The following is a 19,016-nucleotide window of genomic DNA, read 5'->3' on the forward strand; positions in this document are numbered from 1 at the left end:
TGACGAAGGCGTCACTTCAGGTAGATGCATGTCCGATGGTGCGAGATCCTACGAATGCAGGAATCGGACGCGGGTTGAGAGAACCATCGTTTCCCCGCCCTCATCCCTTTGTAGTCACTGAAGCCGGAATTTCGATATCAACCTCAGGTCGACCTACGCCGCTGTTGGGAAATGCGGTGAGATACAGTGGGCGGCGAAAACCTCTCTACGTACTTGTCAGATCTGAGACAGCACGATTCAGGTCCATAGCAGTGATAGCACACCGCTCGTCAGAAGCGAGCGCTCCCCTTCCGAAAGGCGCTGTTCTCATTCAGTGCTTCTGTACACTAAAGTGCAGCCGAGAATCGACGCCCTGGCACCGGCGGTTCATCCTAAGCGTCATATACATGCGCTGGCCTGCATCATGTTCGCATGCAGACAAAAAATGCCCGTCCTCTGCGACAAAGCTTCGAGGTAAATCAGAGGAGCACCGTACTACTGCAGAGGGGATATACAACGTACCGATACGATCCTTCGATCGGAAGGAATTGGAACTAGGTAGTGTTTGGTCTTCGAGAGTACCTCTCGTTGTCTGAAAGAGCCAACCGTCGGGAAGAGTTCGAATCGCCAAAGTCTGTTCGTACCGCCGGATGAAACACGAGAGGCAGATACCGCTGTTGCAGTCATGCTGTATACACGGCACGCCGCCGACGACTTGCTCACTCACCCACCAGGGATTATGGCGGAGCAGACATGCCCCAATCGTCAGTGTTCTGATCGGAGTTAGAGTCCCGGGTTTCGTACGAATCTTCTGCTTCTGCGCGGCAACCGTCGAGGTACATCTCAACATGGTCTCTACAGGCTAGTGCAGACCACTGGGATGGCGCTCCAGGGGCAGACGCGGTCCAAACGTTCCGCAGCTGCAGGCCCGGGATCCCGACGATGCAGTCGAAGAGCGTCTGTTCGTACCTTTCTGTACTACTCATTTCTGTACTACATACTCACATCTGTGCCAATCGCAAAGCGACGATTTCGATTTTGGAAACACTGGCGCTGCGTCTCGTGGAGTCCGGGGTGTCATACAGCGAGTAACAGATTGTCCGGGGTGGATCATGGGAGTGATAGAAGTGTTGAAGCCTGGGACGTCAACGCTGACTGCGACTGCGCCTCCGATTGTGCGCCGCCGGCACAGTCTTTGGAATGATCCCGCGGCGCTGGGAAGGCGGCAGGACTCTGTCAGCTCCTCCGGTGGCCGCGTTTCAGTCGTTGGCGCAGTTGCTGCACGAGGGCCTAGAGGTACCATTCAAGTGAGCTACCACTCGCTTAAAGATATCTAGAGCATGAAAGCGGTCTCGCGAACTCACGACTATCGCGCGAAAGACATTGCCGCGCCGTTTTTGTGGGGGACTCCGACCGCGATCGTACGCTTCCGAGTCGTCTAGCAATCCCTCCTGCAGCAAATCTTCTTCTGTCGTCATGGGCTGCACAGATAGCGATCAGCTCGCGCCCAAACCACACATCGCAACAAGGTGTCTCACCGGCAGCACGGACACGTATCCCTGGCCATTGCGGACTTCCACGAACGATTGCCGATATGGGTACGAACTCGCCGTCGCTGCGCTCGAGGTGCTGAATCGCCGTGATTGCTGCATGGCGGGATGCTCGAGAGGGGCATGTGCGACGATGCCATCGACTACGGCGCGTTAGCGATGCAGGACGCCGGTGAGACCTGCAGCATGCCGGCACCATTCAGAGGGGTTCTGGGCGAGGGCGGTTAGGAAGGGAACGCGTACCGCAGTGCGCAGGGTGAGCAGCCCGGTCTGCAGGTTTGGAAGAGGTTACGACCTAAAAAGATTGTTTCGCAACACAAGCTCCTGCCTCTGCGACCAGGGTTTATAGGGCTTCAGACGGCGTGGCGTCTGCCTTACGAGGCCCTGTGAGATGGGCAGCTGTGAATTGACGATCGTGCCCGTGCTGATGTCCATGTCGGAACACTTCCAACATCCCAACCCCGAGTCTTCCTGGCTTCGCGCACGGCCACCACGAACACTGCAGGCTGTGCAGGGTCCCCTCGGTTAGCCTCCGGCGCGGACAAAATAACATGGGACAGGCCCCTCACGCGACGCGAGCCGGCTGGGCCACCCTTCAAAATGCCGGCGGCGCGAGCGGACATTGGCTCCCAGGCAGGGCGGACGCGGCGTCCATCACGGTGCGGACTTGGAGAACACGTCCGCCGGAGATAGGGTGATGCGTCCACAGTTCCACCATCAGGGCGCGCCCACTTTTGTGCTCGAGCGTCGCCGCGAGGCGGCTGAATCAAGCACCTGCAGATGCACGCTGCTTGGGCGTCCGTCAGAAGACGCGACTGTAGTCAGGGTGTGCGATTTCATCACGCAGGAAGTGGGCGGGGTTGGGCTGCGGGCAATGTGCCTTCCTCTCAGAGCTGAGGAACCCAGCAGGGGCTGTTCATCGAAGCACGCAGGGCATGGGGCGGAACTCACGTAGAGAGATCCTGATTGTGGATATGTACAAGCTCAGGAACGTGTAGGGTGCGCAGCTAAAGACGGCTCGCAGATCGCGACCTGGAAGATATCTGACGTGAGTTTTCCGAGAATGCGTGAGCAGCGTTAGGCTTACGCAGCAGGTGACTCTTCCTCCATCAGTCAGAATCAGATATTTCGACGATTTCATTATCGTGAGGAAGTGTGTGTCGCGTTCGAGCCGCCGGCGATGGTGGCTGTGAAAGCGGTGGCAGGTCGGGAAACGACCTCAACGTCCTCGGCTCAAGAAAGCGATTCCCGGTGGGTGCGAGATCTTGCAGCGACGCATCTCCCACGGCATCGCGCTCATGCCTGGGGGAAAGAGCAGTCACAGCTCGTGTGTCGACGGGGCCCGATCCCCTTGGCACCACCTCGAACGCGCCGTGGCTGTCCCTGTCATCGCGAGCAAATCCCTGAGATGGCAGAACAGAAGCACAGCGCTGACATGAGAACGAACCTTGAGTCTGTACGCCCCGTGCCCGCGCTTCGAGGCGCCGTGATCGAACGCGCTCCGCGATCTTCGATGGCAGCCGCGCCCGTCGCACGGGAACCCTCGCTGTGGGAGATCTGGCGTGCGCCGCGGCCTTGGCCACCGCCGAGAGTCCCGGTCCCGCGTGAGGTGGATGGCGTCGACCCGGCTATCGCTTGGGTGCCCCGCGGAGGCTCTGCAGGCAGGTGGGACCCGGACGCGGTAGGGCGCGAGGGCGGCTTCGAGTGTGGATGTGGACGTCTGCGTGTCCAGGGAAGGCCGTCGTCGGAGTCCTCTTCGCTGCAGCTGCTGATCGCGTTCAGATCGAAGTGCTCCCGCTCGCCGTCGCTCGATGCCACGGTCGAAAACGAGGCGGGCTTGGGTTTCGGAGGACGTCCTCTTCCCCGTTTCGTCGGCGAGCGTGAGGGCAGTGCAGCGGGCTTCCGTGGCTTGGGCTGGGATGGCCCCTCTAGCTCCTCCGCTGCTTCGCCGAGCAGCTGCGCGAGGCCGTCTTCCTGATCGTCTGGCTCTTCTGGCTCGTTCTCTGGTGTTGCGCCGCCTTGATGCCGTCGATAGCAGCCGCGAATCACATCGCCCCATAGGACGTACGAGTGGCACGATTTGCATGTGCCTCCGCGAGGAATTATGTCCGAGGATGTGGATGGTGCGCTAGTCAGAAAATCGCGTGAGAGGCAGGCGAGATGTGCCACAGATTTACAGCCGCCGGTTGGACATAGCGCGGTATCCAGCGGATCCTAGATATCCGGAGCGTGAGTCCAGAGACGTGATGCTGACCCGAGGAGTACACCTACAGCATCCTGCTGGATCTCCTCGTGGCAGATGGAACACTGCAGGCGGGAGCGGGGGGCGAATATTGAGGCGCCTTTCTGCAGGTGTTCCGTCGTAAAAGTAGCTGTGTAACATCGTTGTGTCAGAAACTTAGGTGAGTATAAGGCAGAAGCACGCACTGTCCACGACGTCGATAGGACCGGTACGGCCGGCGCCAGGTTTTCCTGATTTTCCGTCGACCCCTTCATACTCCAGAGAAACCGTCAGGCCTTCAGGTAGCGGGGGTATCGAAGCATCCTTCGCGGATGTACTCCAAACTTTCGCCGCCTCCTCGGTGAAGATTTTCACGCTCAGCGGCCATGTATTGTACGGATGAGACGAGACCATGCTGCGTGCGACCCTGCCTCTTCGTGAGTACGAGCACTCAGTGTAATGAATGCAGACAAAGGCTGACTTCACGTTGGTGTTGAGGTACTTGAATCGTCCGCTGCTGTTGAACATGGCTTTCCCGCCATTATCACGCAGGTGACGTGATATGTAAGGATGTTGCCATGCCCATTCGAACTGTAGGGCAGCGAGCTTGGAAGGGAAGCCATGGACGATCATCTGCATGACCCACGGCCGACTGTTCTTGGTCTTCCATGCGCCTTGAGAGATCTCGCCATTATGCTGTCTGTAGACGAGATCAATTTGGACTTCTTGCTCGGTTGATAGTAAAACGCAACACACCGAATGCGACGAGGAGGACTCGGTGTGCTGCCTATGTAGGTGCTATGATAACGTGATTATTTTGAGAGCTCAAATCAGCAGAAAATATACATACGCAGTTGCCTTGGGAGTTCGCACACTCTTGAGAAGATAGCACGCATAGAAGGCTGGAAATCGATGGTCGGTCAACGTCGACCTTGCCGCGCGTGGCATGCTTGAAGAGTTTCCGTAGCACTTATGTGGGTTTTTTGTGTACAATGTCGTTGGAGAAACAAGGTCGATGTCCGCTGTATGGCGGTATCCTGGTTCATAAGCACAAGTCCTGCGGTCTCGGCCCTGGATAAGTACTCTTTAGTACTTAGTCGTAAGCTGGTGAGTTTTCTTCATCAAGTACTAGCAGCCATGCGTAAGTACAGCTGCTACCTTATGACTTCACTGTGAGTACAAAATAAACAGGACTCACCGGAGACGATGTCGTGGTTATGGGAGAAGCAGAAAGTAGAGGAGGATCTGAGCACACTTTGAGCTGCGAACTTCGAAGCGCCAAGTTCAAGCGCCTACCATCACACACGCGTTACGTAACGCGCTCATTACACCCTGTCACTGACACTGTCACGCTTGACGCGACTTGCGATCAGGTTCGCCCTCGCTGCCCTTGACTTTCTCCTCGCTACCCTTCACGCTCTCCTCGTCGCCTTTCACGCGCTCCTCGCCGTCTTTTGCTCTCTCTTCGCTACCTCTGGACTCAATCCCTCCTCTACGCCCGTCAACAAGTCCTTTGAGAGAAGACCTTGCAGTGCCGGCCGTTTACACCGCTTCCGCCGTCGTCCTCATTTTCCTCTCGAGTAGTTCTGTCTCGTGCTCTTGACACTATCCCTGATTACTATTCCTTTCTGCGTACACCCCCAAGATGTCCGACGATGAGGCTATATCCCTATCAGAAGGAGAGTCTGGCGACGAGCCGTACGTTGATCGCCGCGCCATCCTCGAGCCCCCCATCCGCAGCGTGGTCGAGGCCGTCGGCGGCATAGAGGGCGGCGTATATCGTCTCGGAGATGAGTGCTATGGCTGTCTGAAAGACCTCAAGAAATACTGGCGCAAGGACGACACCGACGACGACCGCACCGTAGCCCGCATCTTCTGGTCGACCGGTCTGCTCTCGAATGACCTCATTCCGATACTGCTCGAGACCGCCGGCAAAGGTTTGGTCGAGGATAAACGCGCGGTCGCATGTGCGGATCTAATGACCGCCATGACCTGGCCGATCGACCTTGCGGAGGAGCTGAAGGAGCTGGACGACGTGAACGACCGCGGTACGGACTACACCCAGCTCATGCTCGCTCATCTAAATTACAAGGCGGCGCTGCTCCGACCGGGTGTTCTCCAAGCCCTCCTTGCGATCACCTTGCCCTGTCTCGCGCGAGACATGAAGGAGCGGACGGAGCGCGACGTGCAAGTCGTTAACGTCGTATTGCACCTCATCCGCAACCTCGCATTCATCAAAGACCCACCCCCGAACATGTATGGCAGCGCGGACCAGGCCGAGTTTTCTACTTTGCAAAGCAAGCTCGTCAAGTGCCTGTCTGAGTCGCACTTTATCGACCTCCTGCTCACGATTGCCTCCAACGCCGGAGAGGCGATGTTCAACCAGTGGAATACCGTGATCCTTGAGATATTCTATCTCCTCTTCCGCGGGGTCAAACCCTCTTCTGTAGCAAGCGACCAGACCAAGGTAAGTACTCTCCTGCATGCGAAGAGGATGTGCCTTCATATCCGCTTCTAGCAATCCACCAAAGCCTTGCAAAGCCTCCTCGCCGTAGAAGAGCAGCGGAAGCGAGAGCTCCTGCGGAAAGCGACCTCGCGACACTCGCGCTTCGGAACGACGATCTCCGTCACGCTGAATCCCAAGAAGGCGAAGGCGGCGCAGGAGGACGCGGAGCCTGCCCCGGTCGCGGGCCCATCGCGCGCGTACGTGTTCCATAAGCAGCAAGCGCTGAACAAGGATTCCGGGAGCGCGCTCGACATGATCGCGGCGAAGAAGCATCGCGCGGCCCGCGGCAAGAAAGTCGACGAGCTGGGTCGGGACGACAACCTCTCGCTCAACGCGCGGGTCGTCTTGCAGGACCTCGCGCGTGCGTTTATTGAGAGCTGCTTCAATCGTACGTTTTTCTCGTGACGCTATACATACTCGTGAGCTCAAGATGTGTATGCATACAGCGTTGCTTGCGTCTCTACTGAAAGATATCAAATCGGAGCGGCCGAAAATCACAGAGAAGGACCATATGCGGCTGCTCTTCGTCGCGAAGTGGTTCATGGAATATTTCCTGTGCGAGCGCTCACGGCAGTCAGAGGAGACACGATGGAAATTCGGACTGGTGGCCACCGTCATCGATCGGGGCTGGATTGTATGGGTTCTCCGCCGGATGCGCGAGGCGCAGGAAGAGAAGGTGCGCGCGCATGCATTCCGCACCCCGATACCAGCTGACCCACATGTCACCAACAGCCGAAACTCTGGACGGAGCTTCAGGCGGGAATCGAGTGCCTCACGCAATTCGTGCTCGTTCTGGATATCATGGCGTCCGCACCGTCCACGCAACCAACTGCCGACGGCTCAGTCGGCCCAGATCCATTCGCGTCTGCAGAGACGAGCGCGGAGGAGGATGTCGCAGACGCGGCGCGCACGCTGCAGCAGCAGATCGTGTACAATGGCGAAGTGCTCGACATCGCGTTCGAGAGCGTGCGCACGTACAAGGAGGGCACGCAGAGCCTCGCGTACCTCGATGCGAGCGTGCACCTCGCGTACGCGTTGTTGCGCATGCTCGAGCGCTGGGGCAAGCGCCAGGGGAAGGGCGAGATGTACGTGCGGAAAAAGGCGAAGCCGAAGAAGAAGCGTGGAGGTACGTGCTCGATGAATGTTCTGCTGGGAGAGCTGATGCGACGGCCGTATCTGTAGCGAAGTCGACGGAAGAAGGCGAGGGTGTGCCTGATGTCGAGGAGGAGCCGCAGCACCAGGAAGAGGAGGAAGTCGTGAACGAGACGATGTTCACCTTCGATCAGTTCGAGCAGGTGCGTGAATTCTTCATGCGCGGTGTTAGATGGGTGCACTCATCTTCAATGTTGATGTAGCGATTCGTGCATACGGATGTGACACGCACGTTGCTCGTCTATCTCGCGCGGTACAAGGAGTTCAGCGGGCCGGAGCAGATGAAGCGCATCGTGAGCCTCATGCACCGACAAGCCGTACGGCACAAAGCGGAGGGCTTGTACTTCATGGTATACTTCGCTCTATCTCACTGGAAGTGAAAGCGTGCTGAGTAATAAACCACAGGTATCCACGATGCACCTATTCAAGCAGATCATGGCCGACGAGAAGTCGCTCCCGAAGGACCAGCCGTACAAGGACCTCGTCGCGCTCATCACCTTCATCCTGCGCAAGTTCTTCAAGGCCATCGCGGAAGACTCATTTGTGATCGTCGAAGTCAGTCTCTTACTACCCCGATCTCCGTGGCGCACGTCTGACCGCTCTGATGTTACAGGCGTTCTTCCCGAAGAACCGCGGCCACTGGAAGCAGTTCTCGAGCATCGAGCTCGACCAAGTTGGCCCGCGACCAGAGGGCCCGCGGTTCGACGACCGCTTCCCGGTGGATGTCACGGTGAAGAAGGGCTACTCGCTCAGCGACCAGATCGGCATCACCATAGCCGCGCTCGTCGAGAAGGATCAGCGGAATCTCGTCGAGTGGACAAAGCAGGTAGGCTGTCGAGATGTCCGTTGTGTGACTATGGCTGACGTGGGCGGTTGTTGCAGATCTTGTCGCTGGCGATTGCGCACCGGAGGAGGATCATCGACGATGTGGACGGCGCACCGTCGCAGGCGATTGACTTGACTGCCGCTTCGGACAGTGAAGATGACCTGAACCCCGACGCTTTGCTTGGACGTCGACCGCCGTCTGCGGAGGCGCTGGCCAAGATCAACGACTATCGTGAGTTCTCTGCTCTCTATCTTCTTGACCTGCTTTTCACGGCGTACTGCAGTGATACCCTATGTCAGCGACGAGGAGGCAGAAGCTGCGAACAAGAACCCGCAACTTAAGTTACTCTTCCGGCTTTGCAGTTTCAAGATCATGGACGAAGGTGTGTCATTTTAGCACTCATTCGACACCATTCACGTTCTAATATACACGTGTTACAGATGCGGACGAACTGGAATGGTATATCCCCTCCGTCGTGCTCCCCACAGACATGCAGCGCACTGTGAACGTGATCACCCAATTCCTGGAAACGCCCCTCGACTTGCAGGGCAAGTCACCTGCAGAGCTCCTCGCCCGCAAACGCCGGCGCCGCACGCGTCGGAAACGCACGCCCACCCCCGACCCGGACGACTCGGACGCGCCGCGGCGCAAGAAGAAGGAGCGGAAGAAGAAAGAGGCGCAGCAGTATAAGTCCGCGCAGTTCATCGAGGACAGCGACGCCGAGTACGGGGATATGGACGCGTTCCTCGAGCGCGAGAAGGCGCTGCGCGAGAAGACCGCGCAGCTCGCGGCGGCGACAGGCCAGTCCGGCACGATGCGCGCGCACGGCATGCGCAAGCGGCGGAGAAAGGGCAAGGACCGCGCGGGGAAGAAGCGGCGCAAGCGCGCGGGGCAGGAAGGTGTGGCGGGCGACGCGGACGAGGCGGAGAAGGCGCGGGAGAGCAGCGCGTCGTCCGACGAGAGCGAAGTCGACGTATTCGGGAGCCCCAAGCGGGCGCGGTCGGAATCTTCGCCGGACACTTCGCCACCGATGGGAGACGGTGAGGAGCAGCCGAAGAGCAAACCGCGTCCCCGGCCACGCGCCCGAGCGAAAGCCGCGAAGAGCTCCGTGGTGGACGCCACGGAGGTGCAGCCTTCAGCAGCATCGCCTCTTCCTGCGAGCAAGGCCGATGATATGGATGCGGCCGAGAGTGCGCGGACGCCTTCTCCGGTGCAATCAGACGACGACCTCCCGACGGCCGCGATGATGAAAGGGAAGCGGAAAGCTCGTATGGTCATCGCAGATGAAGACGAAGACGAGTAGCTTGCAAGTATCCGAACCACTCCGCACCCCGCGGGCATTTTCTTGTATTGTTGTGTAAGACGTTAATGGTAGAACAACGTAGCCAGCTGGGTATGACATCACCCCGACGCAAGCAGGAGGATGAAGAAGGCGTCTCTCACCTACCAACCCATGGGTATTGCCGGATGCGCACATCAACGAGAGCTGATCTTCTCTGTCAATGTTCGCAGCTCTACATGTCGATCTAGATGTCGGACTGCGATCAGTGGCATAACATATGTAGTAACGCGGTAATGTGGTTCTCATTTTCACAACTTTCCCCATCTCCACCGCCTGTCTTAGAGCATCCGCATTCCCTTCAGGCTCGACGCTGTGAGTTTCTTGTTGTTAGCTTAGGTACAGAGAATATACTGACCGATTGTGTCGATTGCCGTCCGTAGGATGCCGCGCTTCTTGAACACCTCGACGGGCGAGTTCGAATGGCACAATCATCCTGAGAGTGTCATCTACGCTATCCTATCCCACGTATGGCGAGATACGGAACGTGGCGGCGAACAGTCGTACCAGGACGTTCTACAGCTACAAGACGCGATGGTCGAGAGCCTGCGAAGACAGAAAACCGCGGTGCTGAGCGAGTTGACAGGCCTCGATTCCCTACGACCCTCACTCATCCAACGTGTCTCCAATCCCCTCGCTCTGCTGGGGAACCGATGTACATCCTCTTACAACGTTCTATCCCACCCAGCGCTCTCCGACAAGATCAAGGGGGTCTGCACGGTCGCGCGCGAGGCCGGATTCAAGCTCGTATGGAGCGATGCATGCTGCATCGACAAGTCGAGCAGCGCAGAACTCTCCGAGGCGATCAACTCGATGTACGAATGGTATAGACTGGCGCACGTTTGTTACGTCTACCTCGAGGACGTCCCCGACGGCGATATCCCTAGCGACCACACCTCCCGTTTCCGGGACAGCAAGTGGCACAAACGCGGATGGACGTTGCAGGAGCTGATTGCGCCGGAGCGCATCGAGTTCTTGACACGTACGTGGCGCTTCCTGGGAACGAAGATCGGGCTCGCCTCAACTCTAGAGGAGATCACCGGGGTGGACTTCGATATCCTCACGGGGCGGGCGACCGTAGACTCGGCGAACGTCGCGCGGAGGATGTCATGGGCGGCGGAGCGGGAGACATCACGTATCGAGGACCAAGCGTACTCGCTGATGGGTATATTTGGCGTCCACATGTCTCCTATCTACGGCGAAGGCGACAACGCCTTTCTGCGTCTCCAGGAGGAGATCATTCGGACGATTCCTGATCACAGCATGTTCGCCTGGGGATACGGCCCGGATGGGCTCTTGCGACCTCTGGAGAGCCTTTTCTGTGACCAGCATGATTGCTTCTACTCGGACAGAGGCCTCCTCGCACGCAGTCCAAAGTCCTTCGTCGGCAGCCACAACTTGACGTTGCTCTCACCGTCGGACCTCGCATCACGCCTAGGCCTCAAAGGGACCAAGGACGTCCCGCCTATCCACAGCCTCTTCACCCCTCAAGGCGTCCGTGTTCGGCTGCTATGTCTAGATCTTAAGAAGATGCCGCAGCTTTCGGTCCAGTTGTGGGAGCCACTCCATCTAGCGCTGTGCGCTGAGTGCAAGCGGCTCGGTCAGGCGGACACGCTTGCCATCCTCCAATGCGCCGACCGCGTGGGCCTCATTGCGCTGCCCCTCTGTCGTACTCGGGAATCCGGAAACGCACGTCGTGGACGGTTTATCACGACCAACGTCGCTAGCTGCGGCAAGCGTTTCCACTTTCCATATCGCGCCGTCGTGCTCACCCAAGACGCGTTAACGGAAGCTCTGCAATTCGTTTCTCCCGCGCCTATCGAAGTCTTTCTCCTCCGCCACGACTCGAAACTTCCCCCGAAACCCAGGGGCACGTTTTCGCACTTCGGAGTCTGTCTCTGGCCTGAGTGGTATGACAACGATGCGCTCGCGTCCTTCCACATTGCCCCTCGCAGCATCAAAGTACTGGCAACCTTTGGCGTCACACCCTCCCCCTTACATATGCAACGCGTGGAGGATGAAGTTATATTGACGACCACCATTCAAGTCGCATGCGCAAGCAACGCAGAATACAGGCGTCAGGAAGGCGGTGTCGTCCAGACTATACGAGTACAACTGGTCCTCACACGAATTAACGGGACGATGAAGGATACCATGGCGCGCTTCACGATTACTAACGACGTCCACGCACCGTCCCCTGATCCGGCCCCTCCTATCTCTCGACACACATCTTCGCCTAGGTATACCCCTATCGACGAGAACACCTCACTACTACTCCACAGCGAGGACAGCAGTACCTCGGAGGTCAGCTCGAGCCGGAACCCTACCGATACGATAGCTAGTGCGGACTTCTTGGTCCCTTCGAGCCTTGGCTGGGAAAGCGCCTCCTGCGAAACCCGGCTCCTGCGGGTCGCCCTGGAGCTGCCGGTTGAAGGCAACGTTCTCCGCCACCACAAGGACCTGTGGCTCTCCATTGAGCTCTCGGAGCCGCACCGGCGCACCTGGGCAAACGATGAGAGCTCCCACAATCACGTCTTGTCAGCTCACAACGTGATCGACAACGAGGCGACACCAGCGTCCGATAGCTGCTCGCTAGCTCACGCCGAGGCAAGGGCATCCGCCACCGCTCCGTTCTCGCAGTCCGAGCTTTCTGTGAGCGCACCCGCCCTTGACCGCATTTTCTGTAGCGGGTTTGATCATACGCTTACACGGGAATTGTCTAGACGGCATCTATATCCTCAGAGCGAGCTGTTTTCGCGACGCCTCCGTCAACAGCCGCTGCCCATGCCTTCACTCCAGCAGCGCTGTTGGAGACTGCCTTCCCCGCAGAGGCAGACTACATGCAGCCGCCTTCAGGGAGCGTTTGTGTGGTTCCCATAGGAGACGGAGCCATCACGCATGGCGCCCTCGCTCTGCCGTGGACCGAGGCAAAGCAGACTTTCGACGCACCCCCGTTCAATCCGGGCATCGTCACCTGGGAACTGGGGGCGTACGGAAGCTCAGCTTCTTGCGGTACTGCTCCCGACTCGGAAGTGGCTATGGAGCTGGACTCAGCGGAGGATACACGGAGGCATGATGTACCGGCAGCGGTGAGTCCATCGAGCCAACCCGTACGCGGTAGGTGTACTCATTGCAGGCTTGCGTTTAAAATCGACAGCAGCAGCGCGCTCATTCATCCCGAATCGAGAGACACTTTTACAGTGACAACGTCCATGATGTTGAGGGGTATCCCAACGGGCATGCTCCGAACAAATTCGGCGGCGGCGGCACGGAGATGCAGCGGGCACTGACCGCCGTAGGCTTTCTCCCTTCCGCTCCGAACCTCTCCCTGAGTGGTACCTCCCGAAATTCACACGACTACAACATATCTGCATTTCGGTATGAGAACGACGCGCTGCGAGCGCAAATCGCCCGCCTGTCGGCTCAGAACAGCGTTCTGTCGTCGCAGATGCAAGACGTCACTCTGAAGATGTCCACCCTCTTCGCGCGGCTCGACGCTCTCCCCCACTCATAGGGTATGTGTAACTGTATCTTGTCTTCTGAACGGTTGCTTAAGCGTGAGCAGTCGAAGAGCAGCATACGCCCCCATCACGCCCTCGTGTAAATTTTGCGAGGAGCTCCGAAATTGACGACGTCGCGTCGCAGCCCGAAGCATCATCCCCTCTCCCGGAGGGCAAAATCGACGACGGGAATACAGCTGCGATTGTGCATCCGCCGTCACCAGTGCAGTCGCGGACGACGTCCTAGCGAATGCGGTGCTAGACAGGAAGCGGAAGGCTTGATAGTCGCCGCGGATGAGTGGCTTTGTGGTACCCAAATCACCCGCTCCGTTCGAGGGCTATTATATATCATTCGATGACAACTTGTTGAGTAGGTATCAACGTAGCCAGTTCGTCACCAACTTCCATCGACACGTGAAGAGGCCCAAGCCACACCGAGTCCGCAGTGAACATGCCATATCTGGTTTGGCGACAACACACACCGTGGTGTTCAGACATTCGGCGACGCTTGCGCGGACGGCGCTCCGAAGCGGCTGGGCTTGACGAAGGCTGTGTGTTGTCGACATGTGTTATTGGGGAAAGGTCACTGAAGCAGCAGAAGAACGCATGACAGACTCGAGGCGGCCGCAGGACTGTGAAATCACCGAAGTCCAAACGTGTGAGAGGTGTGCGAGATAAGCGTCGACGTCAGGTGCATGACGGCTTTGGCGCATTCACACCGCCGCGTGCACTACACGAAAAGATGGGGAGAGGAGGTTATATCGCGTTCGTACGGCCGTCGTTGAGGGCGGCCCTGTACAGTGGGGCCGTCCACCCCTTCGCGCTCACCGCGTCTGCGCAGCCCGGATCCCAACGCCCTCAATCTCTGCCGCAGAGCTTGAGCGCGTCGTTACCAACACTGGCGGCACCATGGACACGGAGTTTACGCTCCTCGATATCCGCATTCCCGTCTCGCAAGCACGCTCGTCCAGGACCACGTACATGATAGGGAACCAGATGCGTTCGGTCTCCGCAGGCGTGAGCGCCTCACGCGCAACGGCGTTGTCGAAGTTCTTTCCCTGATGAGCAGGCTCCATGGGTACTACGCCAAATCGGTGCTTTGGGCGGCCGACCTCGCGAGGTCCAGGCTCATTCTCCCGAATACGGGGGCAGGGATTGCAGCGAGCAACAGGTTCAGATCGCGCGACGATTTGAGAACTTTGGGCACGCCACTGGGGCCGTCAACGCCAGGCGGAGGTGACGGCGACAGGGGATCCGTGCGCGCAGAATCTTCTCCGGTGCGATCGAAGGTCTACAGGCCCGGTGTACGGTACATGGAGAGGCTTGCTTGAAGGACGCTAAGTAGCACAGTTGAGAGGTCGTTGCTGATCGGGTGTCCCGACTTCGGAAAGGTACTGAGCGTTGGGAAAGACGGTGCACCTGAGAAAGGGAAACGGAATAGAGAGCCTCCTCGGCAATGTAGACGAGAGGATGAGGGAAGAAGGATTCGAACAGCCAGCGAAATGCTTGGGCGCCAAAATTATGTCATCGAGGCAACAACGCCGTGCGCTTCGCACAATTTCTTCTTTCTCTTCGACGACCATCTGGCAACGACGAATTCCCCGCTTATGTGCACTTTCCTCTACCGGTCTCCTGCTATACTTCTGCGGGCCTTCCTTGTGTTTTGGGGTTCTGCTGATCATTGCAAAGACTCAACGCGGCAAAGGTGTGAGATCCTCCTGAGGCCCAGGACGTACTGGAACAAGGGTAAGTACGCTAGATCCTCGTTCTCGGCTTAGAAAGGCCTCCCTCTCCCTGTCGTATCGGATGCACACCTATCCTCTTGCTCTCAGAACTTGTATATATTCACTACCGGCTTCGTCGCCGCGTCGGATCCCTCTGGTGCGACAGTGGTGGCTCGCGACACTCGAACGTCCCTGGCGCAATGCGAGAGATAGTTCTCAATGGCTCTTTCCATGGGCTTCACAGGCGTATGCGATCTCTCTTTTTCTTTATCCCATCGCTGCAGACATCTCTCGACACGAGAAAGAGGTTACCGCACAAGCGTTTTACTGTGTATCCCTCAAGGGAGCATACCTGAGTAACAAACAAATGCTTACTTTCCCTTCATCTCTCCGGAAGTTCGCAACGTTCTTGGCGCTACGGACCGCTCCCCGAAAGTCACTCTCGCCTCGCACGTCGTGGATAGGCCAATGCTACACAGCCCGTGTGCGGGAGAACGCGCGCGTTTCGCGCATGTCCGTGCGTGAGAGTGAGTATCTTGTTTTCCCATCAAGAGCTCATCTCTCTATGTACAGGTAGTAGTCGTTTGAGATGGCGGACTAGCGATACGAGCGCGAAGTCGAGCATCCGGAAACGATGTCCTTAGAGATCTTTTTTGCAGGCGTATGGGTATCCTCGCGTAAGCCTCTACCTTTCGCAGCGCGTGCTGACCCTGATCATAGACAATGCTCGCTTTCTCGATAGCCCAGAGAGCAGAAGCTTAGTCGCTCTCCTCGATCGCGACTCCTAGGTGATGGTGCCGTATCCTAGTCCTATGCAACCGCTCACTTCTACCGGCCGTATGCACCGATACACGACCTCGGACATCAGTACTTTTGCGTAAGTCTGAAGGTCTGACGAGTCTGGAGAAAAGTCTGTCAGATCATCAGACAGCTCAGACAGCTTCAGTATGTCTCAGACAGTCAGACCGTTCTTAGGCCATAGCATTATGGACTGTAAAATGTCCGTAAATGTAGTGCTACGTAATTGTCTCGTGTGCATGGTAATCAGCGTACCAGTTGACATAGTATCTGCGGAAAGCGTCAAGAGTATCAGTGTAGCTGAAACCAACGGGGACACGAGTGGTACCGTATACAGGGATAAGATGACATGCACGAACAATTGACCCCACCGAAATTACATCTGTAACATGTTCACCGTGTTGATCCATCTCTGGCCGAACAACCCACATCCCTGTCACGTCATCTGGAGTGTCATCCTCAAGAATAAACCATTCTACAAGTGCGCAAGAGTGCAATGTACCGTCATAAGAAAAGGAGAAGAATGAGCGGACACGAGCGACCACCATGCCGTCCATCCCGATTGCATCTTGGTTTGTGCATACAAGGACCGTATCGTAGCGCGGATCAGCTCCATACCAAGACGGATTAGAGCGGATCAGCTCCCGATGCATCCCATGAGGCCCTGCATGCTCGCTAGGAGCATAAAAGACCGCAGTGGCGCTGTAGTAGACGGATGCCTTCTCGCATTCCCAGAACCAGGCCAGGTCGGCATCCAGGACGTTGTCGGGCTCCGCATCGGGGTATTGGACCAGATATAGGAAGCGGCGAATGAGCTGGAGCAGCTGCGGACGTGCGAGAGTGGCCGCAAGTTCATTGATCTTGGTTACATATGCTAGAAAGGAGTATTAACAAGTGTATTACAAACAAGCACTCATGACCTACCTGGGCGTTCGCTCAACGTAACCAGAGACTCCGCCGGGGCGTCATCGCTAGCGATCGCATCAGCGAGGTCACGGAAGCGCTCATCTTGAATGTCCTCCTTGTCTTCAGGTGCGTCGAGACCGGCAGTGAGGTACGCGTGCGTCAACACGTCCCCGTAGAACATGTTTCGGCGGCCAAACTCGACGCGCGCTGCGGCGAGTTTACTCAGGCGCGTGTTCTTGCGAATGATTTGGCCGAGCGGGTTGTTACGGCTGGAGTCCCGCCATGGCTTCTTGACCGCAGAGATGTGCCGGGACTCGGTGATGGACGAACAGAGACCGTTGGGAGAGCCGAAGAGTTGGATACTGCGGACGTAGTGGACCAGAGCGTGCTGACGGGGGAGTGCGAAGCCATCCGGACGTATCCCGACTTCCTCAAAAACAGTGCGGAGCTGGTGGAACTTCTCGAGGAGCTCATCCATCGCCCTGAGTGAGAACGTATCATGTGCGGAGCGCCGGGCCAGATAGCAAAAGTCAAGGAGTGCAGCAATGCACTGGACCATCTTCTCTGGCACATAACCGACGATAGCCGGGAGAAAGACCTGCGGGCAGCAGATACGGATGAGCAGTGCGGGTATACAATGTAAACGAGCGGGTCAGAATGCACCTTCATCAAAGCTTTCGAGTCATTGCCGGTCCATTGCTTAAAGTTGCGACCTTGCGGGAACCGCCGTAAACCCGGAAACGAGGGCACCGCAGCGAGCCTATGTAAGTGGACATCAGCCATAGTACAATAACTACAAGAGGCACGTGTCCATATGGGCATACCGGTGATCAATATCATCAAGTATTCGATCAGCCTCACGTTCGCTGTTCGCATTCATCTTGACGTAGTCGACAACCCACGCAACAATGTGGTCCTTGAACGTTCCCTTGATGAGCTGGTGCAGAAGATCTGGCGTTAAGAGCTCGTGGATGTCGGCGCGCGGGAACAATGCAGTGAAGGGCTAGTGCGTGCTATCAGATGCTAATCAGCTTCAATGAGCGAAACCTGGCTCACCTTGACCTCACTATTGATACCAAAAACGTGCCAGAGATCGTGTGCACCGTACGCATCTTCGAGGGCGTCATCGTGCTCTCGAAAACGAGGGGCGCCTTCGACGAATTCGGCGGTCGGGAGTGCATGGCAGCTACTCAGGCTTATAAGCACACGGAGGCTATAACATGTGGGCTACACTCACCGTGGGCACCACCCAGAGACGACACCTGAAAGAAATACCTGCTCAGGATAGTCGGCAATGAATGGGCCAAGCTCAAATATTGTGCGGCGGTAATGTCCATCAGGACATTTCAAGACGTGGGGCGTCGTCATGCCAGGCCTCAGTGGCTCCAGTATCTTCGCAATTGAGCCGTGATATAGCTGTTTCTTGAAAACGCGGAACTCCTCGTCCTTCTCCCACTCGTGTTCGGCTGCGTGACGAGGAGACAGCATGTCAGCACCGGCACCCACATTGCACTTGAAGTGAGCCAGCACGCACCTTTAGGAATCGCCAAGAACGCGATAGGAACCACGCTCTCTCGATGAGCACGCCGCATGTCGTTATGGATATTCCCTAACGACATGTAAAGGGGATGAAATTCTTGATTCCCGGTCGCAACCGACACGGTCGTCTTGTCAGCGCCCAGAATTATCGGGGCGAGCATGGACCCGTGAGTCTGTGGGTCCTCGCTAATCTTGTCCTATAAATCATCACGCAGGTTCTTAGTCTCGTCGCGTATTCGGGTCATATGACTGAAACCCGTTGAGGATGGACGTACAGCTTGCTTGTATGCCCAGCTACCCGACATCAGATTGGAGACACGACGACGGCCGGGGCCGGTGTACTCCTCGAAAGGTGCAACATCAAAACGCTCCTTGAAGTCCGGGCTCGCTGCGAGTGCCTCGGCCACGTGTAGCGGGTTGCGTGCGTGCACAAGGAAGACCTCACGCTTCCACGGGGGCGAATCTGCATCGACAGGCCCACCGTATCGTACTGCAAATGTACGCCATTTTGCAGGACCGAGCTCGATGTTGTCGATGGTTTCCAGCAGCTCTTTGTAATCAGTATAGATCGCCCCGTACTCCACATGTCCATCGGCGACGTGTTTGGCAGCCCATATACGGAGTATGTGATGAACTCTGAACCTGGAAGGCTGTAAGCCGCACAAAGAGAGGTCTTCAGTCTGTGAGAGAACGACTATGATTGCATAGTACTGTACCTGTAAGCCGCACAAAGAGAGGCTACAAGTACTAGTAAGTAAACATGTAAGAAAGCATAGGTAATATGGGACTTACTCTTCAGTCTGTGAGAGAACGACTGAAGAGCAGAGGCCTGCAGAGTCCTCCTTATATACTACTGGGGAGGACGATGAGTAAGCGTATAGGAAGAGGGCATGTGACGTCCAGAGGACGCTGACTGAGCGATGAGTAACGCTGAGTAAGGGAGCATAATCGACATAAGGTCAGATAGTCCATGGCT

At 57.0% G+C, this 19,016-nt stretch overlaps 5 protein-coding genes across 5 annotated transcripts in view; 3 read left to right on the plus strand and 2 right to left on the minus strand.

The window, feature by feature from the left end:
• Positions 1 to 2,915: 2,915 nt before the first annotated feature.
• TRAVEDRAFT_136355 (endonuclease) lies at positions 2,916 to 4,698 on the minus strand (the record flags this gene model as incomplete). The annotated part of the gene is made up of 6 exons (XM_008046880.1): positions 2,916 to 3,743; positions 3,795 to 3,901; positions 3,957 to 4,177; positions 4,232 to 4,450; positions 4,507 to 4,548; positions 4,601 to 4,698. 6 exons carry the CDS (start codon positions 4,696 to 4,698, stop codon positions 2,916 to 2,918), a joined length of 1,515 nt encoding a protein of 504 aa, XP_008045071.1.
• Positions 4,699 to 5,395: 697 nt separating this feature from the next.
• Positions 5,396 to 9,639, plus strand: TRAVEDRAFT_67497 (timeless-domain-containing protein; the record flags this gene model as incomplete). Its single annotated transcript, XM_008046881.1, has 11 exons — positions 5,396 to 6,217; positions 6,269 to 6,644; positions 6,703 to 6,932; positions 6,989 to 7,382; positions 7,439 to 7,551; positions 7,612 to 7,758; positions 7,814 to 7,963; positions 8,022 to 8,234; positions 8,291 to 8,465; positions 8,518 to 8,616; positions 8,675 to 9,639. The coding sequence occupies 11 exons, from the start codon at positions 5,396 to 5,398 to the stop codon at positions 9,535 to 9,537; spliced, it is 3,582 nt and encodes a 1,193-aa protein (XP_008045072.1). The 3' UTR covers positions 9,538 to 9,639.
• A 675-nt stretch (positions 9,640 to 10,314) lies between these two features.
• TRAVEDRAFT_88373 (HET-domain-containing protein) lies at positions 10,315 to 10,848 on the plus strand (the record flags this gene model as incomplete). Its single annotated transcript, XM_008046882.1, has 1 exon — positions 10,315 to 10,848. A coding segment is annotated over one exon (534 nt), but the record flags the coding sequence as incomplete, so codon positions are not given.
• Positions 10,849 to 11,103: 255 nt separating this feature from the next.
• Positions 11,104 to 13,087, plus strand: TRAVEDRAFT_24695 (uncharacterized protein; the record flags this gene model as incomplete). The annotated part of the gene is made up of 3 exons (XM_008046800.1): positions 11,104 to 12,225; positions 12,297 to 12,662; positions 12,797 to 13,087. 3 exons carry the CDS (start codon positions 11,104 to 11,106, stop codon positions 13,085 to 13,087), a joined length of 1,779 nt encoding a protein of 592 aa, XP_008044991.1.
• Positions 13,088 to 15,813: 2,726 nt separating this feature from the next.
• Positions 15,814 to 19,016, minus strand: part of TRAVEDRAFT_40766 (uncharacterized protein) — a gene marked incomplete at both ends in the record, with an annotated part of 4,284 nt that continues 1,081 nt past the window's right edge. Inside the window, 8 exons of the mRNA XM_008046834.1 lie at positions 15,814 to 16,469; positions 16,520 to 17,099; positions 17,165 to 17,261; positions 17,326 to 17,504; positions 17,558 to 17,687; positions 17,739 to 17,967; positions 18,036 to 18,237; positions 18,316 to 18,618. Coding sequence (XP_008045025.1) covers positions 15,814 to 16,469; positions 16,520 to 17,099; positions 17,165 to 17,261; positions 17,326 to 17,504; positions 17,558 to 17,687; positions 17,739 to 17,967; positions 18,036 to 18,237; positions 18,316 to 18,618 — 2,376 coding nt within the window. The remainder of the gene's footprint in view (positions 16,470 to 16,519; positions 17,100 to 17,164; positions 17,262 to 17,325; positions 17,505 to 17,557; positions 17,688 to 17,738; positions 17,968 to 18,035; positions 18,238 to 18,315; positions 18,619 to 19,016) is intronic.

This window comes from Trametes versicolor, assembly GCF_000271585.1.
Source record: "Trametes versicolor FP-101664 SS1 unplaced genomic scaffold TRAVEscaffold_15, whole genome shotgun sequence".
NCBI classification, from domain to species: Eukaryota; Fungi; Basidiomycota; class Agaricomycetes; order Polyporales; family Polyporaceae; genus Trametes; species Trametes versicolor.